The sequence below is a fragment of the Narcine bancroftii genome, chromosome 1, assembly GCF_036971445.1.
Source record: "Narcine bancroftii isolate sNarBan1 chromosome 1, sNarBan1.hap1, whole genome shotgun sequence".
NCBI classification, from domain to species: Eukaryota; Metazoa; Chordata; class Chondrichthyes; order Torpediniformes; family Narcinidae; genus Narcine; species Narcine bancroftii.
In genome coordinates this window covers 201,385,348-201,406,404 of record NC_091469.1, presented here as the reverse complement: position 1 = coordinate 201,406,404, position 21,057 = coordinate 201,385,348, and the positions used below count along the sequence as shown (strand labels likewise).

The window sequence follows — 21,057 nt, the reverse complement described above, 5'->3', positions numbered from 1 at the left end:
GAGTTGACTAATTTGGCATGTGTTTTTCACCAACCCTCTTTTCAATCTTCTTCAGCATGATGCTGAACCAAGCCATGAAAGACCCCAACAATGAAGACGCTGTTTACATCCGGTACCGCACGGATGGCAGTCTCTTCAATCTGAGGCGCCTGCAAGCTCACACCAAGACACAAGAGAAACTTGTCCGTGAACTACTCTTTGCAGATGATGCCGCTTTAGTTGCCCATTCAGAGCCAGCTCTTCAGCGCTTGACGTCCTGCTTTGCGGAAACTGCCAAAATGTTTGGCCTGGAAGTCAGCCTGAAGAAAACTGAGGTCCTCCATCAGCCAGCTCCCCACCATGACTACCAGCCCCCCCACATCTCCATCGGGCACACAAAACTCAAAACGGTCAACCAGTTTACCTATCTCGGCTGCACCATTTCATCAGATGCAAGGATCGACAATGAGATAGACAACAGACTCGCCAAGGCAAATAGCGCCTTTGGAAGACTACACAAAAGAGTCTGGAAAAACAACCAACTGAAAAACCTCACAAAGATAAGCGTATACAGAGCCGTTGTCATACCCACACTCCTGTTCGGCTCCGAATCATGGGTCCTCTACCGGCACCACCTACGGCTCCTAGAACGCTTCCACCAGCGTTGTCTCCGCTCCATCCTCAACATCCATTGGAGCGCTCACACCCCTAACGTCGAGGTACTCGAGATGGCAGAGGTCGACAGCATCGAGTCCACGCTGCTGAAGATCCAGCTGCGCTGGATGGGTCACGTCTCCAGAATGGAGGACCATCGCCTTCCCAAGATCGTATTATATGGCGAGCTCTCCACTGGCCACCGTGACAGAGGTGCACCAAAGAAAAGGTACAAGGACTGCCTAAAGAAATCTCTTGGTGCCTGCCACATTGACCACCGCCAGTGGGCTGATAACGCCTCAAACCGTGCATCTTGGCGCCTCACAGTTTGGCGGGCAGCAGCCTCCTTTGAAGAAGACCGCAGAGCCCACCTCACTGACAAAAGGCAAAGGAGGAAAAACCCAACACCCAACCCCAACCAACCAATTTTCCCTTGCAACCGCTGCAATCGTGTCTGCCTGTCCCGCATCGGACTGGTCAGCCACAAACGAGTCTGCAGCTGACGTGGACTTTTTACCCCCTCCATAAATCTTCGTCCGCGAAGCCAAGCCAAAGAAAAGAAGAAAAAAGTAGCTCTACTGTAGTAGCCGCTACAATTGGTGACCCTGACGTGATTTGAACACACAGCCTTGTATCTAGCCACATGGCACTTCCGATATATTTTGGAAGGTCAGCATTTCACTGTGTTTACAGATCATAAGCCACTAATTTTTGCCTTCAGCAAAATAATGGATCCATGGTCGGCAAGACAGCAGCGTCACTTATTGTACGTTTCAGAATTCACGATGAACGTGCACCATGTTTCAGGAAAAGACAATCTCGTCGCAGATATGCTGTCCAGACCAATTGTATATCATATTCAGGGTGGAATCGATGTTTCTGAATTGGCCAGTGTACAGGCCATAGACCCCGATATTTAGGCATACAGTTGAATTGGCCAGTGTACAGGCCTTAGACCTCGATGTTCAGGCATAGAGTATGGCCATTCTCTTTCTTTGGCTTGGCTTCGCAGACGAAGATTTATGGAGGGGTAATGTCCACGTCAGCTGCAGGCTCGTTTGTGGCTGACAAGTCCGATACGGGACAGGCAGACACGGTTGCAGCGGATGCAAGGGAAAATTGGTTGGTTGGGGTTGGGTGTTGGGTTTTTTCTCCTTTGTCTTTTGTCAGTGAGGTGGGCTCTGCGGTCTTCTTCAAAGGAGGTTGCTGCCCGCCGAACTGTGAGGCGCCAAGATGCACGGTTTGAGGCGATATCAGCCCACTGGCGGTGGTCAATGTGGCAGGCACAGTCCTTGTACCTCTTCTTTGGTGCACCTCTTCTCGGTGGTCAGTGGATAGCTCGCCATATAACACGATCTTGGGAAGACGATGGTCCTCCATTCTGGAGACGTGACCTACCCAGTGCAGTTGGATCTTCAGCAGCATGGATTCGATGCTGTCGGCCTCTGCCATCTCGAGTACTTCGATGTTGGGGATGAAGTCACTCCAATGAATGTTGAGGATGGAGCGGAGACAATGCTGGTGGAAGCGTTCTAGGAGCCGTAGGTGATGCCGGTAGAGAACCCATGATTCGGAGCCGAACAGGAGTGTGGGTATGACAACGGCTCTGTATACGCTAATCTTTGTGAGGTTTTTCAGTGGGTTGTTTTTCCAGACTCTTTTGTGTAGTCTTCCAAAGGCGTTATTTGCCTTGGCGAGTCTGTTGTCTATCTCGTTGTCGATCCTTGCATCCGATGAAATGGTGCAGCCGAGATAGGTAAACTGGTTGACCGTTTTGAGTTTTGTGTGCCCGATGGAGATGTGGGGGGGCTGGTAGTCATGGTGGGGAGCTGGCTGATGGAGGACCTCAGTTTTCTTCAGGCTGACCTCCAGGCCAAACATTTTGGCAGTTTCCGCAAAACAGGACGTCAAGCGCTGAAGAGCTGGCTCTGAATGGGCAACTAAAGCAGCATCGTCTGCAAAGAGTAGTTCACAGACAAGTTGCTCTTGTCTCTTGGTGTGAGCATGCAGGCGCCTCAGATTGAAGAGACTGCCATCTGTGCGGTACCGGATGTAAACAGCGTCTTCATTTTTGAGGTCTTTCATGGCTTGTTTCAGCATCATGCTGAAGAAGATTGAAAGGAGGGTTGGTGCGAGAACGCAGCCTTGCTTCACGCCATTATTAATGGAGAAGGGTTCAGAGTGCTCATTGCTGTATCTGACCCGACCTTGTTGGTTTTCGTGCAGTTGGATAACCATGTTGAGGGACTTTGGGAGGCATCCGAGGCGCTCTAGTATTTGCCAAAGCCCTTTCCTGTCGAAGGCTTTGGTGAGGTCAACAAAGGTGATGTAGAGTCCTTTGTTTTGTTCTCTGCACTTTTCTTGGAGCTGTCTGAGGGCAAAGACATGTCAGTAGTTCCTCTGTTTGCGTGAAAGCCACACTGTGATTCTGGGAGAACATTTTCGGCGACACTAGGTATTATTCTATTTAGGAGAATCCTAGCGAAGATTTTGCTTGCAATGGAGAGCAGCGTGATTCCCCTGTAGTTTGAGCAGTCTGATTTCTCGCCTTTGTTTTTGTACAGGGTGATGGCATCACGAAGGTCCTGAGGCAGCTTTCCTTGGTCCCAGCAGAGCTTGAAAAACTCATGCAGTTTGGCATGCAGAGTTTTGCCACCAGCCTTCCAGACCTCTGGGGGGATTCCATCCATACCTGCTGCTTTGCCACTTTTCAGTTGTTCAATTGCCTTATATGTCTCTTCCCGGGTGAGGACCTTATCCAGCTCTAGCCTTAAGGGCTGTTGAGGGAGCTGGAGCAGGGCGGATTCTTGGACTGAGCGGTTGGCACTGAAAAAAGATTGGAAGTGTTCTGACCATCGGTTGAGAACCTGCAAACCTGTGTGGCCATTACTAACCTGGAAACCACAACAGGCGACCCAATCCTTCTTTGTGACGTGTCTTTGGGCTACCCTAGACCATTGATTCTGGCATCATGGAGGCGACGCCTTTTCGACCAGACACACTGCTTGTCTCAACCATCCATCAGAACGTCAGTCAAGCTCATGTCAAATAAATACATATGGCATGGACTAAGAAAAGATGTCGCTCAATGGGCACGTACATGTGTCTCCTGTCAGAAGGCCAAAATTCAGCAGCCCACCAAGGCACCTCTTCAGCCTTTTCCAGCGGTACACAGGAGGTTCGAACACGTGCATGTGGACATGGTCAGACCATTGCCTGTATCTCAGAATATGAGATACATTTTAACAATGGTGGACTGTTTCACGTGCTGGCCAGAGGCCATCCCTTGGATATCCAGTGACAATGAAACATGTGCTAGGGCATTCATCATCAACTGGATCATCAGATTTGGTGTCCCAATGCACATAACTTCAGACTGTGGAGCACAATTCACCTTTGCGCGCTTTTGTGGTACACACCTGCACCACACCACAGCATACCATCCAAAGTCCAACGGCCTTGTGGAACATTTCCACCGGCAACTAAAGTCCGCACTTAAGGCCTGACTCACTAGTCTCAATTGGGTCAATGAGTTGCCATGGGTTCTACGAGGAGTTCGCACGGCCCCAAAGGAGGATTTGTCTGCATCATCGGCAGAGATGGTTTATGGCACGGTACTTAATGTTCCGGGAACATTCATTTCACAACCAACTCTGACCTGGACATCCTTCAGCAGCTTCGACATGGTGTCACTAGCAGGAAACCTGTTCCTACCAACTGGCATAGAACCCCAAAAAAACATGCCCCACAGCTCCTGGAAGCTGATTTTGTTTTTGTATGCAGACAGGTCCCAGCAGTGCCGTTATAATGACCATATGAGGGCCCTTTCCATGTGATTAAGAGGGACGTGGTTGTGTTTACTTTGGACATTGAGGGGCATTTGCAGCTGTTTAGTTTCGTCAGACTCAAGCCTGCCCATGTGTATCCCACTGCACCCATTCAATGCCCCCCAGCCCAGACGGCGTGGGCATCCACCTAAGGCACACGTAACTTGTGTTTTAATTTCTGGGAACGATTCTGGCGGGGTGATGTAGTGGCCGTGGAGTGGGCTGAGCAGGCGCACAGCACGGTATCACGAACTGATGCCGGTGCGGTTCTGCGGGCGTGTGGAACCATAATATGGATGGCTGCATACTCACCCAATGGACCGCACACGAGAGATACTGAGTGCCAAGGAACGGCACGTTAAACTCCCAAGTCTCCTGCTGGAAGGTGCAGGACACTCACAAGGCTTAATTTAATCCTGCCAGTCCCGTGGATTGGCAGCAAACTCGTAGTGACGTCCCACCTTGTCCCGTGGAGCCCGGGACATGCAGTGTATAAAAGAAGCTTGTAAAACCCTGAATAAATCAGTCTCGAGTTGACTACTCTGGTGTGTGTTTTTGTATTACTTCAGTAGCTCTACCATAGTAGCCGCTATAAGTACATCTTTACCTTGGTACGAAGGCAGAAATACATACAGAAATAAAACCTTGTAATTTGAATTTTCAAGCAACACATAATATTGATGAAAAAGCTTTAATTCAAAAACCTACATACAACCAATGCATAACTGAATGACATGAAAGCAGAGACAAGCAGAAATAAGTTACATTGTAATCAGAAGACTCAAAGGATGCCACCACAACCCAAATCAAGGGACATCGGGGCAAGCTCATTCTTCGCTGGAGTATCAGCTGCATTTTGCACTTGACTCCTGATGAGTTCCACTGAAGTCAACGAAACCTAATCTCATGGGATATTTACAACCAATGCACTCTGCAAATAGCACCAAGGATCAAAGATGAACTTTGCTTTAAATTACTTTGCAGATGCTCAGGGTCATTTGTAAAATGTTTCCAACAAAACAAATTTCTTCTCTCAGAAGAGTTACTATGCTTTCCAAATACTATCCCTTTTCTTTGAAATCCTGTATTTATTGCTGTCTTTTTGTTTCAGTGCTTCATTTCCTTCTTTTTGCCTTGTTGTACTAATTGCTTCAGTACACTTCCATAAGCACATGCCAATTTTCACAAACATGCCCAGATAAAGAACTTTCATATTCAAGTTTGATTGCAAGTGCTGGAGAGCCGTCTTCCTGTGGAAACATCTTTGCTAAAGATTGTAACTCTCTTCTGGATATTTATTTCAAGCAAGTCAAGCAATCTTCCTCATTTAAACTAGATATACTGTGGATCATGCAATACCCTTTCTGCTTGACAACCGATACTTTTCATTGACTATGGCAGGGCTTCCCAAACTTTTTAGCTCGCGGAACCCTTTTGGGGAGCATTTGGAAATCACGGAACCCAATAGTTATGAATAGGAAGCAGAATGGCGTCAACTTCCAGTTCAAGGTGGCTGAGTCCAATTTAAATTAAATTATTTTGCTTGGAAAATCCCATTTCTTCAGAATTTGATTATTTTGTTTCAACTAAGTATTAACCAAATTATCACCGACCTTGCAGACCCCAAATGCGCACCATCACCGACCTTCCAGAAACTGTTTTTCAGCCCACCCCCAGCTGCCCACAGGCCAGATCTCCCAATGCCTCTGATGCGGGTATCCACCTCAGCCCTGGTTGCCTGCAGGTGGAGCTCTTGATGCCTCTGATGTGGGTTTTCATCCCAGCCCCTGCTGCCCAAGCATGCAAAACTTCCATCGCTAACTCCCATCCCTGCCGACCAGGTGCTAGAGCCACCATCGCCTCCGCTGGTGACCCCAACTATAAACATACTGCAGCCATCAATGCCTCCATCGACGTAGGTCCCGGTCCCGACCAACACCATTCCGGTGCACCCGCCAACTCCATTACCAGTTCCCACAGCAATCTCAGCGAGAAGGAAGGGGAGGTAGTGAGCGAGTGAGTGGGGGGGGGGGGGTTTTAAATTTTAAAAATGCAGCCAGCCTCGCGTCAAAAGAAATACGAGTCTCATTGGTTGAAAATGGCGTCGCGGCCTGGTGTCTGCACTGACATCTGCATTGCTGACGTCAGGCCTCAAAACGCCATTTTAGCGTCAAGGCAACTGTTTAGAAACACAGGTAAAAACCAATTTATATTTAAAGTTAAACTAAATAAAAACAATTTACAAGTTTTAGTTTCTTCTGCGGAACCCCTGTGTCTTTCCGTGGAACCCTGGGAAATGCTGGACTATGGTATGCCTGAAGTCATGTAATCCAAGTTATCTTCTATTGTTGGCTCAAATAATAACAGCTCAGTGAAGATGCACCTGCATTTTGCTGCATCGGTACATAGTACAGATACTTCATATCATAATAAAATCTCATAAGTGATATGACCTTTCTTATTGCAGACCAGTAACAAAGAAATTTGTTCTCAAATTTAATTTAAAAAAAAAAAAAATTTATACATGAACCACAGTCTCATGCCATTTTAGGTCCACGATTTCATGCCACCCAATTAAACTAAACCCCGGTACGTTTTGAATGGTAGCAGTGCTCCCAGGGTACATCCACGCAGACACAGGAGAACATACAAACTCCTAACAGACAGAGCGGAATTCGAACCCAGGTCCTGATTGCTGGTGCTGTCAAGGCACCGCTCAAAATGTGTACTGAATGCACACGAACAGCAATACATTGTTTACAGATTTCCCAATTTGGTTCCAATGGGATTGAGTGGAAAGAGAGCACAATATGCAGACATGAAAGTCGTGCGGGCCCAACATCACTGAACTTTTGGATGGCAAATCTCTTGTTTTTACAAAAAGGAACACCTTCCCTCATTTTATTCCTAAGTGAAAGTTGAAGAATGAACATTTTGTAATGTCAAGATCAAGCATTTGTAGGTCAGCTAAAATCAATCAGTTGAACACAAGAGAAAGGTAATGCTGCATTGTAACTTCAATCTGATTTCATGCACACAAATTTTCTGGCACCACTTCATATACTCTTTCAATTTTCACATCAGCTTTCCTTGAAATCCGAGCAAGAAATTTCATTAATGATGATTAAACGTCATCTTCTTTTCTGAATCACTGAAACTGATGAACGACTGCCCAAACCCATGCAAGTTTTTGCGTTCCCTTGGATTTTTCACATACCGGGTTGGATTCCGGCCAAACAATAGTAACATGTATTTATGTAACACTTCTAATAAAATAAATCCTCAAGCCCTTCCATAGATTCACGCTTGATTTCAGTGGTTGGAAAAACAAAACTGTCCCATGTTTCCGCCGTGTCAACTGTCTGGTGCCACTGTTAATGACATCACTGAACTTCTGCAGAAAATTCTGCAATTTGGTGACAATGAAATTCTCGTGCAACTGAGCAATGGTGGTCAAACAGGAACGTTTTGGAAAGCTTCTTATAGGGACAAAAGAAATGTAGAGGGGTGGAGAGTTCATTGAGGAACTAAAGTTCAGAGGCACAGCAGCTGAAGCTGTGGCTGTTTCTGGAGGAGTGTACAAGAAAAAAGATGGTGATTTCGTGGGATCAAGAGATCCAACGTGAGTTTTTGATTATTTAAATTTTCTTTATTTCTTTTTAAAAATTTTAGCCATCATTCATCTCTGTCACCTGACATAACTCTTTCTGGATTTTCCAAAGGGCTTTCATTGATCCTAGTAGTGGTGAAGTCTGAAACAAAAACATACTACTAGAGAAACTCAGCAAGTAGCACTTCAGGTCTGCAGCTCTTGTTAGAATAGAGGCACAAAGTACCTGTTTGGTTGAAACAAGTAAATTTTGGTGCATGTGCCTATTGACCTTGTATATATGACAATACACTTATTTTCTAGGTTCTCAGTCAATACTTTTTAAATTTAAGGAGAAATAGAGAGATCTACAGGTAAATTTTGATAGTTTATTCATTAGCAAGTACAGCATGTTTCATTTATCAAAACGAGCAGTTTTAAAGAAAAAAATGTAGTTACTTGTTGCCGCTGTACATCTGTGCTACATATGGATGCATGCAAAAGACCAATAAATTTTTTTAAATGTGAGGGTTTTCAAAAAGTCCAGATTCTCAGGTGGTCTGGATTTCTGGCATTTGGATTTTTGGACTTGTACTGTATTGTCATATTAAGCTCCTGAGTCATTGTTAATGGTAGGATGATGGAATTTGCCCCGTATGCTGACTTGTGCACATTGGAAATGAAAAAAGACAAAACATGGACATTGATGTTTCTGTAATATTTCAAATATTAAATTTCATCTGCTCAGCACTCAAATTATGATTGGTGCATTAGGAATACCAACAATATCAAGAGCCACACCACCATCATAGGCAGTAGAAAGGAACCCTGATTTAGGTGTTTGGTTTTGAGCATTCAATTTTGCATTTTAACTCGAACCAGCTCAGTAAGTTTCTGCTGGCTCTTTCAATGTGACAAGCACTTTGTGGAGTCAGATGGCATAATTAATATCTCAAGTACATTTATTATGTTTAACAAATGAAACTGTTTTAAAAGAAACACCTTTGTATAAGGTTTTCCCCAAATGAAAAAAAATTCGTAGGTAATCGATCATTTAGTCATCAAGAAAGCCTACATAACAGGAAGCAAGTTGCTTTCACTCCAAGTGTGACATTTCCTGGCGCTAGGCTGTCGACTGGAGCTAGTATTAAAAGCCTCCTGTCACTTGCTGTGAATTATACATTATTTGAATCCCTGGCATTTCATCTATTTTTCACTCTGAAATGAAATCAAGCATATACTACATGATAGTGGGCGAAGAATGTAAATGTTAACACCTGTACTGTATATCATGGGGAGAAACTGCCCTCTTGTACAAAATTCATAACAGCAACGAAATACATGCTGAACTTGGTGCACAGCTTCCTGGAATGACAATCAAACATCACCTGCATCAAATAACATCACGTTTTCCCAAGGCTTAAAACATTGACATTAAACTATTAAACACTCCATAAAGCAGGATCGTGGAGTACTCAATGTGTGAAGTGAAAATAATAAATTCAACACAAGCTAACCTTAAAAGATCCTCAGGTGTCGACTGAGGTGCAGTGGTAGCACTCTTGTCTCCAAATGAAGGAGACTATCTTATGAATAAGATGTTACATTTTATTCTGCTTTTTCATCTGGTGGAAAAGATTTGCAACATTTTTGCACTGAAAAGGGAAGTTATCCCCAAGATTTTTGCCAACCATTCTGTCAGGCAGCATTAAGCAAAAGAAACTAATCTAATCATTATCAGGTTTCTGACTGAGAGAAAAATAAAAACACAGAAATCCCGGAGGAACGTAGGAGGTAAAGATACCTTGACGAAGGTTTCAGGCCCGAAAAGTTAGTTACATGTCTTCACCTCCTATGGATGCTGTGAGTCCTCCTGAGTTCCTCCAGCATTTTAGTGTTTTTACTATGATCACAGCATCTGTAGACTTCTGCGTTTTAATGAGACACTGACCATTGAATGAAGTGCTCTGGGACATCGAGAGGTCATGAAAGGTGCTACAGAAATACAAGCTGATTTTTAAAATTGTTACACAATCGTTCTTAAACTTGGAACAGATATTCTTGGCATAGAGACTGTATGAAAACAGAATTTTTCAACCTTAATAACAATGAATAATAGGTTGCAAATACCAGGGAGAACCAGACCAATTACAAAATTATAGAGGGGAAGAGAAAATTAAAATAAAAGGCAGAGAGGGCATGAGAAAAGATGAGATGCCAACATAAATGTGAATCAAAAAATGTGGTAAAGGCCTATAAAGGATACAAGGGTAATACACAGAAGAATGGAGCCCATTTGGAACAAAAATAGTAACTTGCACATGGATGCTGAGAGCAATATGAAGGGACTAAACAAGTAATCTGTATCCATCTTCACCAGGGAAGAGGGAGTTTCCAAAGTAGTCTGAAGGAGGAGATACTGGCTGTCTTGGCTATGCCTAAACAAATTGGCTGAACTTAAAGTAGTTAAGTCACCATGACTGAATGGGATGTATCCAAAGGTTTTAAGAAAGGAGCACTAACTCTCATCCTTCAATGCTTTTTGGGTGAGAGTAGAGAATAGCAAATGTTACTCTTGTTCAAAATAAAAGTCAAGGGCAAGCACAGTAACTATAGTCTAGTCAGTTACACCTCAGTGGGGAGAAGTTTTCGAACCAACTACCCCAATCCCAGTGGTCTTTCAATGATGTGTCTCTGCACCTTTCCTCCCTTCATTTGTCCAGTATCCATGAACTCTTGGCCCTCCTCTTTCTATGCTCGCCTCAAAAATGTTCCCAGTCAAGAAGTCAACTGACATGTCCACCCATGGACACTGCTTAACCCACCAAGTCCTTTCAGCTTCTCATTATTTGACCAAGGATGTGGTCTGGATTGAAAGGTTTGAATTAAAAGAAGAAGTGGCTAAAGGACACACACTAACTGTGGCTTGTTGCTGACTTGCAAAGGGCCCACACAGGCTGCAATCTGAACCAGGTATTGGAACCGGGATTCAAAGCGGTGCTGAGGGCAAGAAGGGCTCTCGAAGGGCCTTGGGTGCTGAAGACTTCTTGATTGGATCAGAAGTTTGAATCTTGAGCTTGGGTTGCCAATGGTTTGAAAAGATGTCTGTGCGGCTGCAGAGGCAGTGGGAATGCTGGAGGTAAATCCATAACAAACACTCAGTGTCTCCAAGGGGGACTCTCTTTTGCTGAATGTTAGGGGTGCCATGAACACTGCAATCTGGAAATGCACTGCAGATATTGTGAAGACAGATTCTATGGCCTTCAAGAGGGAATTGAATAAATATGTGGTGGAGAAAAATTTGCAGGCCTGCAGAACCAGGGAATTGCTTGGACAGAGCTAGTACAGGCACTATGGTACAAATGGCCACCATCTATGCTGTAATGATACTGTCAGAAGCAGTACTGAATGACCTACATGCAATAAATGTCCAACATTACATCTTGTTAATCAACTTTAAAAGGAAGCTTTTATTTTCTACTATCAACAAAACTAATCGGTTCTCTTTGAAGACATCATGCCCAACACGGTTACAATACTAAAAATGTAACCTCAATAGTTTATGGCCATAAAGGACTATTGAAGCTTTCCAGTGTATTTTCTGCAGAATTGAAGTGTGGTGAGGCAATCAAGGCAGAAATGTGATGCTCCAACAGCAACTGAGAGCCAGGGTCAACAGCCTCATGCAAGATTAATGTTTGTAAATACAGGTGCACCATCGCACTATTGATTCTTCAGGAATGCGTAATATTAGAGTCTCTTACAGAACTCGAGTTCATGCTGCATTTATCATACAGAATCTCTCTGTGATGGTTTGGTAATCAAGGGTAGTGCATGCAACCATCAGCTATCCACTCAAATGCACACTGGGGATTTACAAGAGTCACATTTTCTGCATTTGCTATTAGTGGAAGATTGCCAGCTTGTCTTTCAGAGACCTAAAGGTTCAGTCAAGAGTTTTAGCAAACCATATTACCAAAATTATTCTTCATGTCAAATTGTAAAACATATATACAAAATAAGAGACAACTGGTTAATGACAACAAAAGGGATTCATTTGCCAAAATGAAAAAAAAAATCCACCTTTCAATGTGCTTTTTCCATTTATCAATACAAATTTTTGAATTTAAAATGGTTTTCACAGCATTTGAAATACCTTCTAAAATCATTTGACCATATAATAACGAGAACCCCAAAGGGATAATAATAATAATGAGTTTATTGATATACACACAAGCACCATACATGCATACCAAAATTCTTTCTTGCTGCACCAAAACAGGTACTTTTGTTAAAAAAACCTCCCATAATATACATTAAATCCTTGATTTACCCAGATCAGAAAGAGATAATAAATGTAGTTACAGATTTTGCAAGAAAAAAGTGGCATTTCAATGGTTCAGGCAAGTTTTTTGTTGTATCAAGAGCTTCAAGAGTCAGATAGCCATTTGGAAAGAATTCTATATCTTCTTCCTGAAGGGAGAAGTGAGAAGAGGTAACTAGGGTGATGGGGATCCTTTATGATGTTGGCTGAGGGACCTCAAGATGGTCCTTGAGCTTCTTTTCACATGTAGGTGTACTTTTTAAAATCATGTGCATAAAGATGTTCAAACGGAGCAAGATGTACTATAAATAGAAACCCAGCTCACTCTAAACACAAAATTATTTCTAATTGGGCCCAAATCAGGCTTTTCCGCTCACATACCACTTTAATCCCTATCCCAACGGTGCTCTGTAATTAGTAAGGGATTGCTTAAGGTGGGATGTGAGTGGGAAGGGAAGGTTGAGAATCACTGCTCTAGACCCAATTGTAACTGAAATATTTTGGTTGAAAAAAATTGTAATTTGGCTCATTTCTTTTGCAGTTATGAAACTGTGCACATAACGAGCCAATTAGGAATGATTAAAACAGTGGTTTTCAAACTTTCTTTCCACCCAGATACCACCTTAAGCATCCTTTACTAATCACAGAGTACTTATGACATAGAGATTACTTAAAGTGGTGTGTAAATGGGAAGAAAAAAGTTGAGAACCTCTGGTTTAACTATTCTCTATTGGATCTGTTTCCGAGATGCAAAGCAATTAACATCTAATAGATGTCCAGGATTACTTACTGACAACAGCATCAGTCAAGATTTTGGAGGTGGTGGGAAGGAGCATCAAATACTCCAACCACCTGTACAATAAAATGATTCAGAAACTCATCACTATAGGAGATACTGTGTCCCTGGCCCTGCATTCTACTGTGAAACATTTGGACAAGAACACCCTTGTTTATTGACCACAGCTCTGCCTTCAACACCATTGTATCAAACAACTCATTCCCAAAGTCCATGACGTATGTATATCAGCATCACCCTCTGCAACTGATCCTTGTCTTCCAGACCTGTGGGGCACAAGTAATGAGGATTGGTGACAACATCTCCTTCACTGGTGTACATTCAGCCCATTACTCAACTCTCTATGCACTTCTGATTTTATGGCCAAACATTGTTCTAACAACATCCACAAGTTAGCAGATAATACCACCATCATAAGATGGATCTCAAAAAATGATGATGCAGAGTACAGTAAGGAGAGAGTCCAGTAATATGGTGTCACGATAACCTCTCTGATAGTGTCAGCAAATGGAGAAGAGCACATATCAATGGTGCTGAGATAGAGATGGTGGAGAGCTTAAAGTTCTTTGGAGTACCTATCACCAGCAACGTTTCACTTGTGTATCCACAGGACTGATTTACTGTATCCAGTGGCCTCTACATTGGAGAGACTTGGCACAGATTGGGAGAAGAGATCGCTTCACTGAGCTCTTTCCTCACCAGTGACAGGGACCTCCCAATAGCCAAACATTTCAGTTCTGCGTCCTATTCCCATACTCACATGTCTGTCCATGCCTCATGTACTATCCCACCAAGATCACCTCTAAATTAGAAGAGTAAAACACCTGATTTTCCATTTGGGCACTCTCTAGCCAGATGACACAAACATTGACATTTCTGGTTTCTGCTAACCTGTTCTCCCTTCCGACCTTCCCCCATCCCCACCCCCTGTCTTTTTTTTCCCTCAGCTCTCCACTCCTTCCCTCTTTATTTACCAAGCCATCCTCCTCCCCTTCCCTACTGCTGTGCCCTCCCTTCCTTCTCCACCTATTATCTCCTGCCTTTGCTACCCTCACCTTCTTATTCAAACGCTTGCTGACATTTTTCCATAATTTGATGACGGGCTCAAGCCCGAAATGTCAGTTATGTATTTTTATCTCTGCTCTATAAAGGGCACGGTTTGACCTGCTGAGTTTCTCCATCTTTGTGTTTTTACTTTTATTTTCACCAACAACCTATCCTGGTTGAACCATGTTGACGTTATAACCAAGAAAGCATATCTAAGACTCCACTTTCTTAGCAACCTGAGGAAATATCTTGAGGAGTGCCCCTGAAATCTCTTATCAATGTTTATAGCAGTACCCTAGAAAGTATCCTGTCCCGATGCATCAGAGCTTGGTATGGGAACTACTCTGATCAAGACCACAAGAAATTGCAGAGTGGTAAATGCAGCTCAGGCTATCACATAAACCAACCTCTCCTCCAACGACTGTTTCTAACTCTGTCTTGAGAAAATTTAAACAGCAAATGACTCGTCCTCTCCGTCATACTCTCTTCTCTCCTCCTTCCATCAGTCAGAAGACAGATGTACTTGAGAACACAAACCTCCAGATTCAAGGACAGTTTCTCTCCTAATGTTATCAGACCCCTGAATGGGTCTCACACTCATGCACTGTCTTGTATAAATATACTTCTCACTATTCCCGACATTGTTTTTGCTTTTCAATAACCTGCATCATTTGACTACTGTTACCTTTGTATATTGGATTCCCTGGATAGGATGCAAACCAAAGCTCTTATTGTATATCATACATGTGATAAACAGCCTGGTTAAAACAGAAATGAAACAGAAACTTCTCTCAATTTAATTACGAATTTCTTTTGTGTCGAACCATTTATACATGTTTCAGCTGTTGTGAAGAACCCTTCCTTGAATGCATGTGATTCAAACTTCATATGTTCTTTAAAAACAATGGAGGGACCTTAAATTTGCAAGCACGAATAGCATACTCTTGTTGCTCGGTAGTACATTTTAATCGATCTTCGAAAAGCTGGTGGAAAATGAATTTAACTTTGTCTACTCGTCTCAGTAATTGCTACTGGAAGGGAAAAAAGCACTGGAAATAATCTGTTGAATACTTGATTTAGAGGCAATACAAGAATCGAAGGCATGAAATTGAAACATGGTTGAATCATGGAGTGCGAGGTGATGTTTTCTTCCTCTTCATTTATATGGTCTTCGCCCTCTGAGATTCATTTTTGGGGACTTCAGAATCACAGAATTCATTAGCATCAGATGCCAATGCTGTGAACCAAAAACTTCTGAGGTCATTAGAACAATGTTGTCCATCAATCAGCAAAATCGACACTGAACAAGTTGATAAAACACAGACTCTGTCAACAGGGAAGCTTAAACCTGCCTGGCTGACATGAAGCTGATGGAAAACCTAAAATTCAACAACCTGCTTCCTATTTCTAAAGTCATTTCAATAGTGTTATTAATTCAGGAATACACTTGGCATAAAATTAGAGGCAAACTGTACTTTTACCTTGGTGCAGAAGGTCACTAAGATCCCTGTATTACATTGTTTTGTCTACAGTTTTACTTCATTTAGATAATGGCTTGCTCACCTTTATATTAAAAAAATCAATGAATAAGGACAAATGATTTTTTTCCATTCATTTGCATTTGCGCAGAGATCCAGAGTGATCCAAACAATTCCTGGGAACACTTGAATTACACATTAGATTGGTGACCTCGCGGTGTATGTAACTATACCAGGTCCAAAAGACTAAATCCATTTAAATTAAATTTGTATACTTTTGTGGATGTTAGACCATGTCAGCTGTGTTGATCACAGTTGAACAGTGGGAGGAAAGGAATAAAAGAAACCTGATTGCTGGCTCTCACAGTGATCATCTGTTCAAACAACCTTGCTAGCTTGCCAGCTGCCTGCTGAATACTACAAATGGCACCTTTAGAATTTGCAGATCAGTTGTATGAACACATCAGAAGCTATCAAAGGTGGTCACTTCAACTGGATTTCCCTGTTATTCACGCAAAAGGTACCTTCGCAAGATTATCTTAAGATCACATAACCCACAGTACAAGTGTTTTCAGATGAGACTAGAGCTTTTAAACTGCTGTTTCCTGACAAGATCATTTTGCCCCTTCGTTGACTGATCAAGAACCTGGCTCTACACTTTGACTTTTAATATCCCCTTGAACACCAATGGTCCATAACCTATGACGTACTTAACAATATAAAATAAAAAAGTATTCAATTACAGAAACAACAGTAAAGTATTACAAATCAATTGTTTCTATTTATCAGCAATGCTGTGAAAGCACTAAGGCTGCACTCATCTTCATCTGATCCTGTTTCTTGTTTGGAATCTAAATGTAAAAAGCTGACTTATTTATATCTGTTTTCAACAGAGTAACTTAATGTGCAATGGAGAATGCAAGTGTAATTTATCTTGGATGTTCCCAAACTTGAACCTCCAAAGTAGAGTGTGAAACACGAAAAAACTGCAAATTACAACTCCAACGTGGAGGACAATTGAGCAGGGAATTGGGATTTTTCACACTTCTTTTATTATTACTGGGTTGAAACTCAAACACCCAACCAAACAGCACTTTCACAAGGAGGAAGGACTGCAGCAGTTTAAGATAGAAGCTCGCCAACATCTTTTCAAGAGCAATTAGGGATAGATACATGACAGCCAATCAAGCATCACCCATTATTAAGTGTAAAAATCCTGGCAAATCTAGATGCAATATCTTATACACACCAGCAGTGGTGGCAAAAATACCCTCGGATCAAAGCATGCAGGAAACACAAGAAATTCACATTTAATGGAAAAAAAATCTACGGATTAAAAAAATACTTGGGAGGATAGTCAGAGACTAAGAATCACCCATAATAGAGGCAATTCTTAGTGACATCATGTTTTAAATTGTGACATAGCCTTCGCGAGCCTTCAACACAAATTAAAACAAAAATCATATGCCATCACTCCCATTTCTTTTGGTGCATTTGTTTCGAAGGATACATCAGAAAAGAGCTTCACAAAGATTGTCTTATTATATATTCAATCTAACTTCTGTAACAATTAAGTACACACTTCTGAACGACTGAACAGTTAAGATGGAAGCACAAATAACACTTGCAAGCAGTTTTTCCTCAGATATTTCAGATGAATAATTTGCATTTCTATATCAAATGGAATTAGTATTTAACTCATTTTGCATACCACCCACGCTCAGAACATGGTAGACCACCTATACTTTGACACTTGAAGCACGCTGCAGTAATCAGTGATCCCAATATGAATGACTGTGGATAAGATTTTTTTCCGCATACTTTAAATGCAAGTCATGAACTGGAACAGTTTTAAACCAGAATACCACCCCCACAATAATTCAGTTATATTAATGCAATTGAATTACTGTAATGATGCGCCACAATTACCTGTAATTAAACAAACTGCCTATTCCAACTCCCCAAATAAATTTACTGTACGAAGTGAGCTTCCACTGGATGCAATGAAGTCTCCTAACCATGTCAATAAATTAACACTAATTTGTTTTGAATGCAATGAACACATGATGTTAGAAGTTGACAAAGGCAAAAGGCAAACTTGCTTCTGATCTTAAGCCCACATCTGTGGTCCTTTTATAACCAAACTGAATTTTAACTGTGCTTCTTGTTTAACTAAAATATCTTAGCGTATTTGAACATAAGAACTTAAAAATCGTTCACACTGAAATCCCTGTACAACATTTGATTTAAAAATTTAGCTTGCTTTATAATATAATGGATTGTCTAAACACTGAGCCAAAATTTACACCAGACTCAAAGCAGTTTAAAGTGACCTTAACTGTGGAGTTTCATTCCTGTCTTCTTCTCTCATGTGATGTGCCCAAACTCTATTTTCACTGTTGGTTGACACCAGTCAAAGCACAAACTGCTTTCCAGCATTGACAATGCACCCCAATTTCAGGCTCCAAACATAAAAACATGTTTCACACATCTGCATATCATTAGAATTTACACAGCATGCCAGTTTATAAAAGACTGTCTCTGAAACATGCAAGATAATTGACCCCTAGTACTTTTAGCTTTGTAACAATTCCGATATTCTTGGTCACCTTTGGCTGAACCCTCCAAATAGTTAATGCTCTAATTGTCATCTGATCTTCAGTGATACTTTTTTTGTTAAAACATTTGATATTTTAATCTAACAATTTAGATTTTAAATATAGATTTAATACTGAGATGAAAATGATTCTGTTCTCCATGAGAACCAGCAGCCAAGAGGAGGCAAGAAAAGGCATTCCAAATTATGGAAGGTTTAGGTGGAACAGATAAGACACAACCAAAGGAACAGCAGATGCGGGAAAACTGGAGCAACACCCATATTGCTGCAGGGACTAAGCATGTCAGGCAGCACCCACAGACTAAAAACCTTCATAACTTGTATCAGGAATAGCAAGAAACAGGCCAGCTCATGAATAAATGGGCAGTGAAAGGGGGAGGAGCACAGGAAGGCAGGCGATGTGAAAATACGCAAGGGGGGGGGAGAAAGAGAGACACAGGGAAAAAAGCTGGACGATAAGAGAAAGAGGCAAGGGGGGGAGAGGGCTCTCTGACAAGAAGGGAAGAGTTTGGCGAGCTGGAGAAAGGTGGGGGTGATGGGCAGCTAGAGAAGGAGGGAGGGAGGGAGTCTGAAAAATAAAGGGAAGCAAGTTAGGGTTGGTGGAGAAATCGGGGGGTAGGGTTGGTGGAGAAAGCAGGGGGAGGTGGGGGTTAATGGAAAATGGAGAAGTTGATGCTGTTTGGTTGGAGACTGTCCAGACACCTACCAGAAAGCATTGCTTTTAATACAGGTATCCGCCGCTTAGTGTCCACGATATGTCTATGGACGTTGTGCGAACATCATATTATATGGGATACCGTAGTGTACCTGTAAACTTTCTATTTGTAAGCAGGGATCAGTGTGGGGACTGAGGTTGTGAGGAGAGAGTGGGGCTGTGGGATTAGTGTGGCGATAGAGCAGGTCAAAGGGATGACTTGGGACTGATACAGGGCTGTGGGGAGAGAGCGGGGCAGACGGATCAGTTTGGGTATACAGTATACAATTTCCTATAGCTAGCGATCGCCTTTTCAAAATTGCCGTGGACTTGCTAGTGGTAACTGAATAATTACGGGTCCACGGATGCATATGCATTCAGAAGTTGCCAGAACGGGTGTTAACCGGCACATACCTGTATTTAGGTTTTACAACTATTACAAATGCAAACTCCCAACTGATTCCACAAAATCTAGAGAATGTTAGGCATCTCACATGATTCCAAACAAAAAATTCATGGCACATTCCACTCTCCTTTTTCCAACTAAATGTGGAGTGCCACTGCTTAAAATATTCAGATTGCAAGCTGCATCTTTACTTCTAATGGTCAATATTGGAACAGGAGAATTTTAGAATTAATCAGACTGAGATGTCATCAGAGAAGTTGCTGAAACTAATGATACTGATCAGCATTGAAATATATCTTTCTTCAAAATGTTCCCCATCACTGCTATAAAGAATGTTCTTTCACCAATCATAACAGCCTCAAGCAGTCTTTTTATATCCATGACAATGAAACCTGCCATCATATGTTCAATATACAATATCATAATTTTTATACATTAAACATGCATATTTCTCAGTATTTTGCTTGTACGTATATTTTGAAGATCATTTGTCAAAAGTTGAAAGGTCAAACTTACTGTACTCTCTGACCAGACAGAATTCCAAAGTGCTCTGACTCTCTAAGGTACGATCTAAATCTACAGCTACGTTAGGTTCATTTTGCTTCTCAAGGCGATATTGATGTCCTGAAAAGGAAAAAAAAAGGCCAGCAAATAATGTGATTGAGAAACTTCCATCCAAGTTGTGTAGAATTGCAGTTAAACACCAAAGATAAGGGTTAAAATACTCTCTCCGACCCCCTTTCCACCAAGTAAAAAAAAAGCCCTGATCTGATTAATATATCAACCAATGTTTCTTGAAATCTGTCATCAAGGACTAAAAAAAAGTAAACAATTCTCTGCACAAAAATTTAAATAAATTGAGAATGTTAATATAAATAGCATTTCTCCTGCCATTGAAAGAAGCATGCTGACAACTGCTAATTTACATCGTTTTGGAAGATCTTGCTTTCAATGCAAAAGCCAATCCAGACCACAGAAAATTAGGTCATGGATTTAATCAAAAAATATTTACTTCCTTCCTCACAATTTTCACAATTTACTTGGAAAGAATTTTAGTTATTTACTTGCTGAAATATTGTAGAGTTGTCTACAGCAAAGATAAATAAACCTCAAATTTGACAATCTCGTTTTTATCTCTCCCTCGCGTATTTTAGAGCTTTCTCTTGCATCAGCTTTCTCCCTCTCCTGAAGCGATAAAACTTTGCTGAATTCCAACTGTCTTCCAGAATCTTGTCCAAATGGCTGCAAAATGAAAATGGGTATTGGAATGCTTGTCAACTGTTGAGTCACAGAAGGTGTTTTCACAGAATCCCTCATGTGCCTCCACAGTGGGAAGTTCCTGAACAGTGACTAACAACGTGAGCACGAGTGGATCTTTCCCTTCCCAAACAAAATCACCTTTTGATTGTATCACAGGTTTTCCCAGAAATGTGCTGTCAGCTTAACCAGCTCAACTGTTCAATACCAGAATCAGAAGAGTGCTTATAGCATTGTTTGAAAATGAACTAGTGTCCAGATGTAGGTTGCAGTCTGAATAATCAGAATGTTTCTGAAATGAGGTAGAGGATTTAGTTGGACTGGGCCAACAAATCATTTCAGTGCCTCTGTAAATGTGCCTACCCTGCCGCAACCTTACACTCGTATAG

General features: G+C 41.9%; 1 protein-coding gene and 1 long non-coding RNA gene across 14 annotated transcripts in view; one reads left to right on the top strand and one right to left on the bottom strand.

Moving 5' to 3' along the window:
• The window catches only part of mapkap1 (MAPK associated protein 1), a 272,616-nt gene that overhangs the window by 39,464 nt on the left and 212,095 nt on the right, over nucleotides 1-21,057 (bottom strand). For 8 of the 10 annotated variants that reach the window (XM_069888225.1, XM_069888204.1, XM_069888222.1 and 5 more), the window contains one exon: nucleotides 19,928-20,035. The exons of 1 other annotated variant lie outside the window; for it this stretch is intronic. In XM_069888225.1, coding sequence (XP_069744326.1) covers nucleotides 19,928-20,035 — 108 coding nt within the window. Of the gene's footprint in view, nucleotides 1-12,294; nucleotides 13,436-19,927; nucleotides 20,036-21,057 lie in introns of those variants that run through there. One more of the 10 variants, XM_069888232.1, reaches the window with a different exon arrangement.
• LOC138737588 (uncharacterized) overlaps nucleotides 1-21,057 on the top strand; it is an 81,466-nt gene that overhangs the window by 18,373 nt on the left and 42,036 nt on the right. The gene's annotated exons all lie outside the window — the stretch shown is intronic.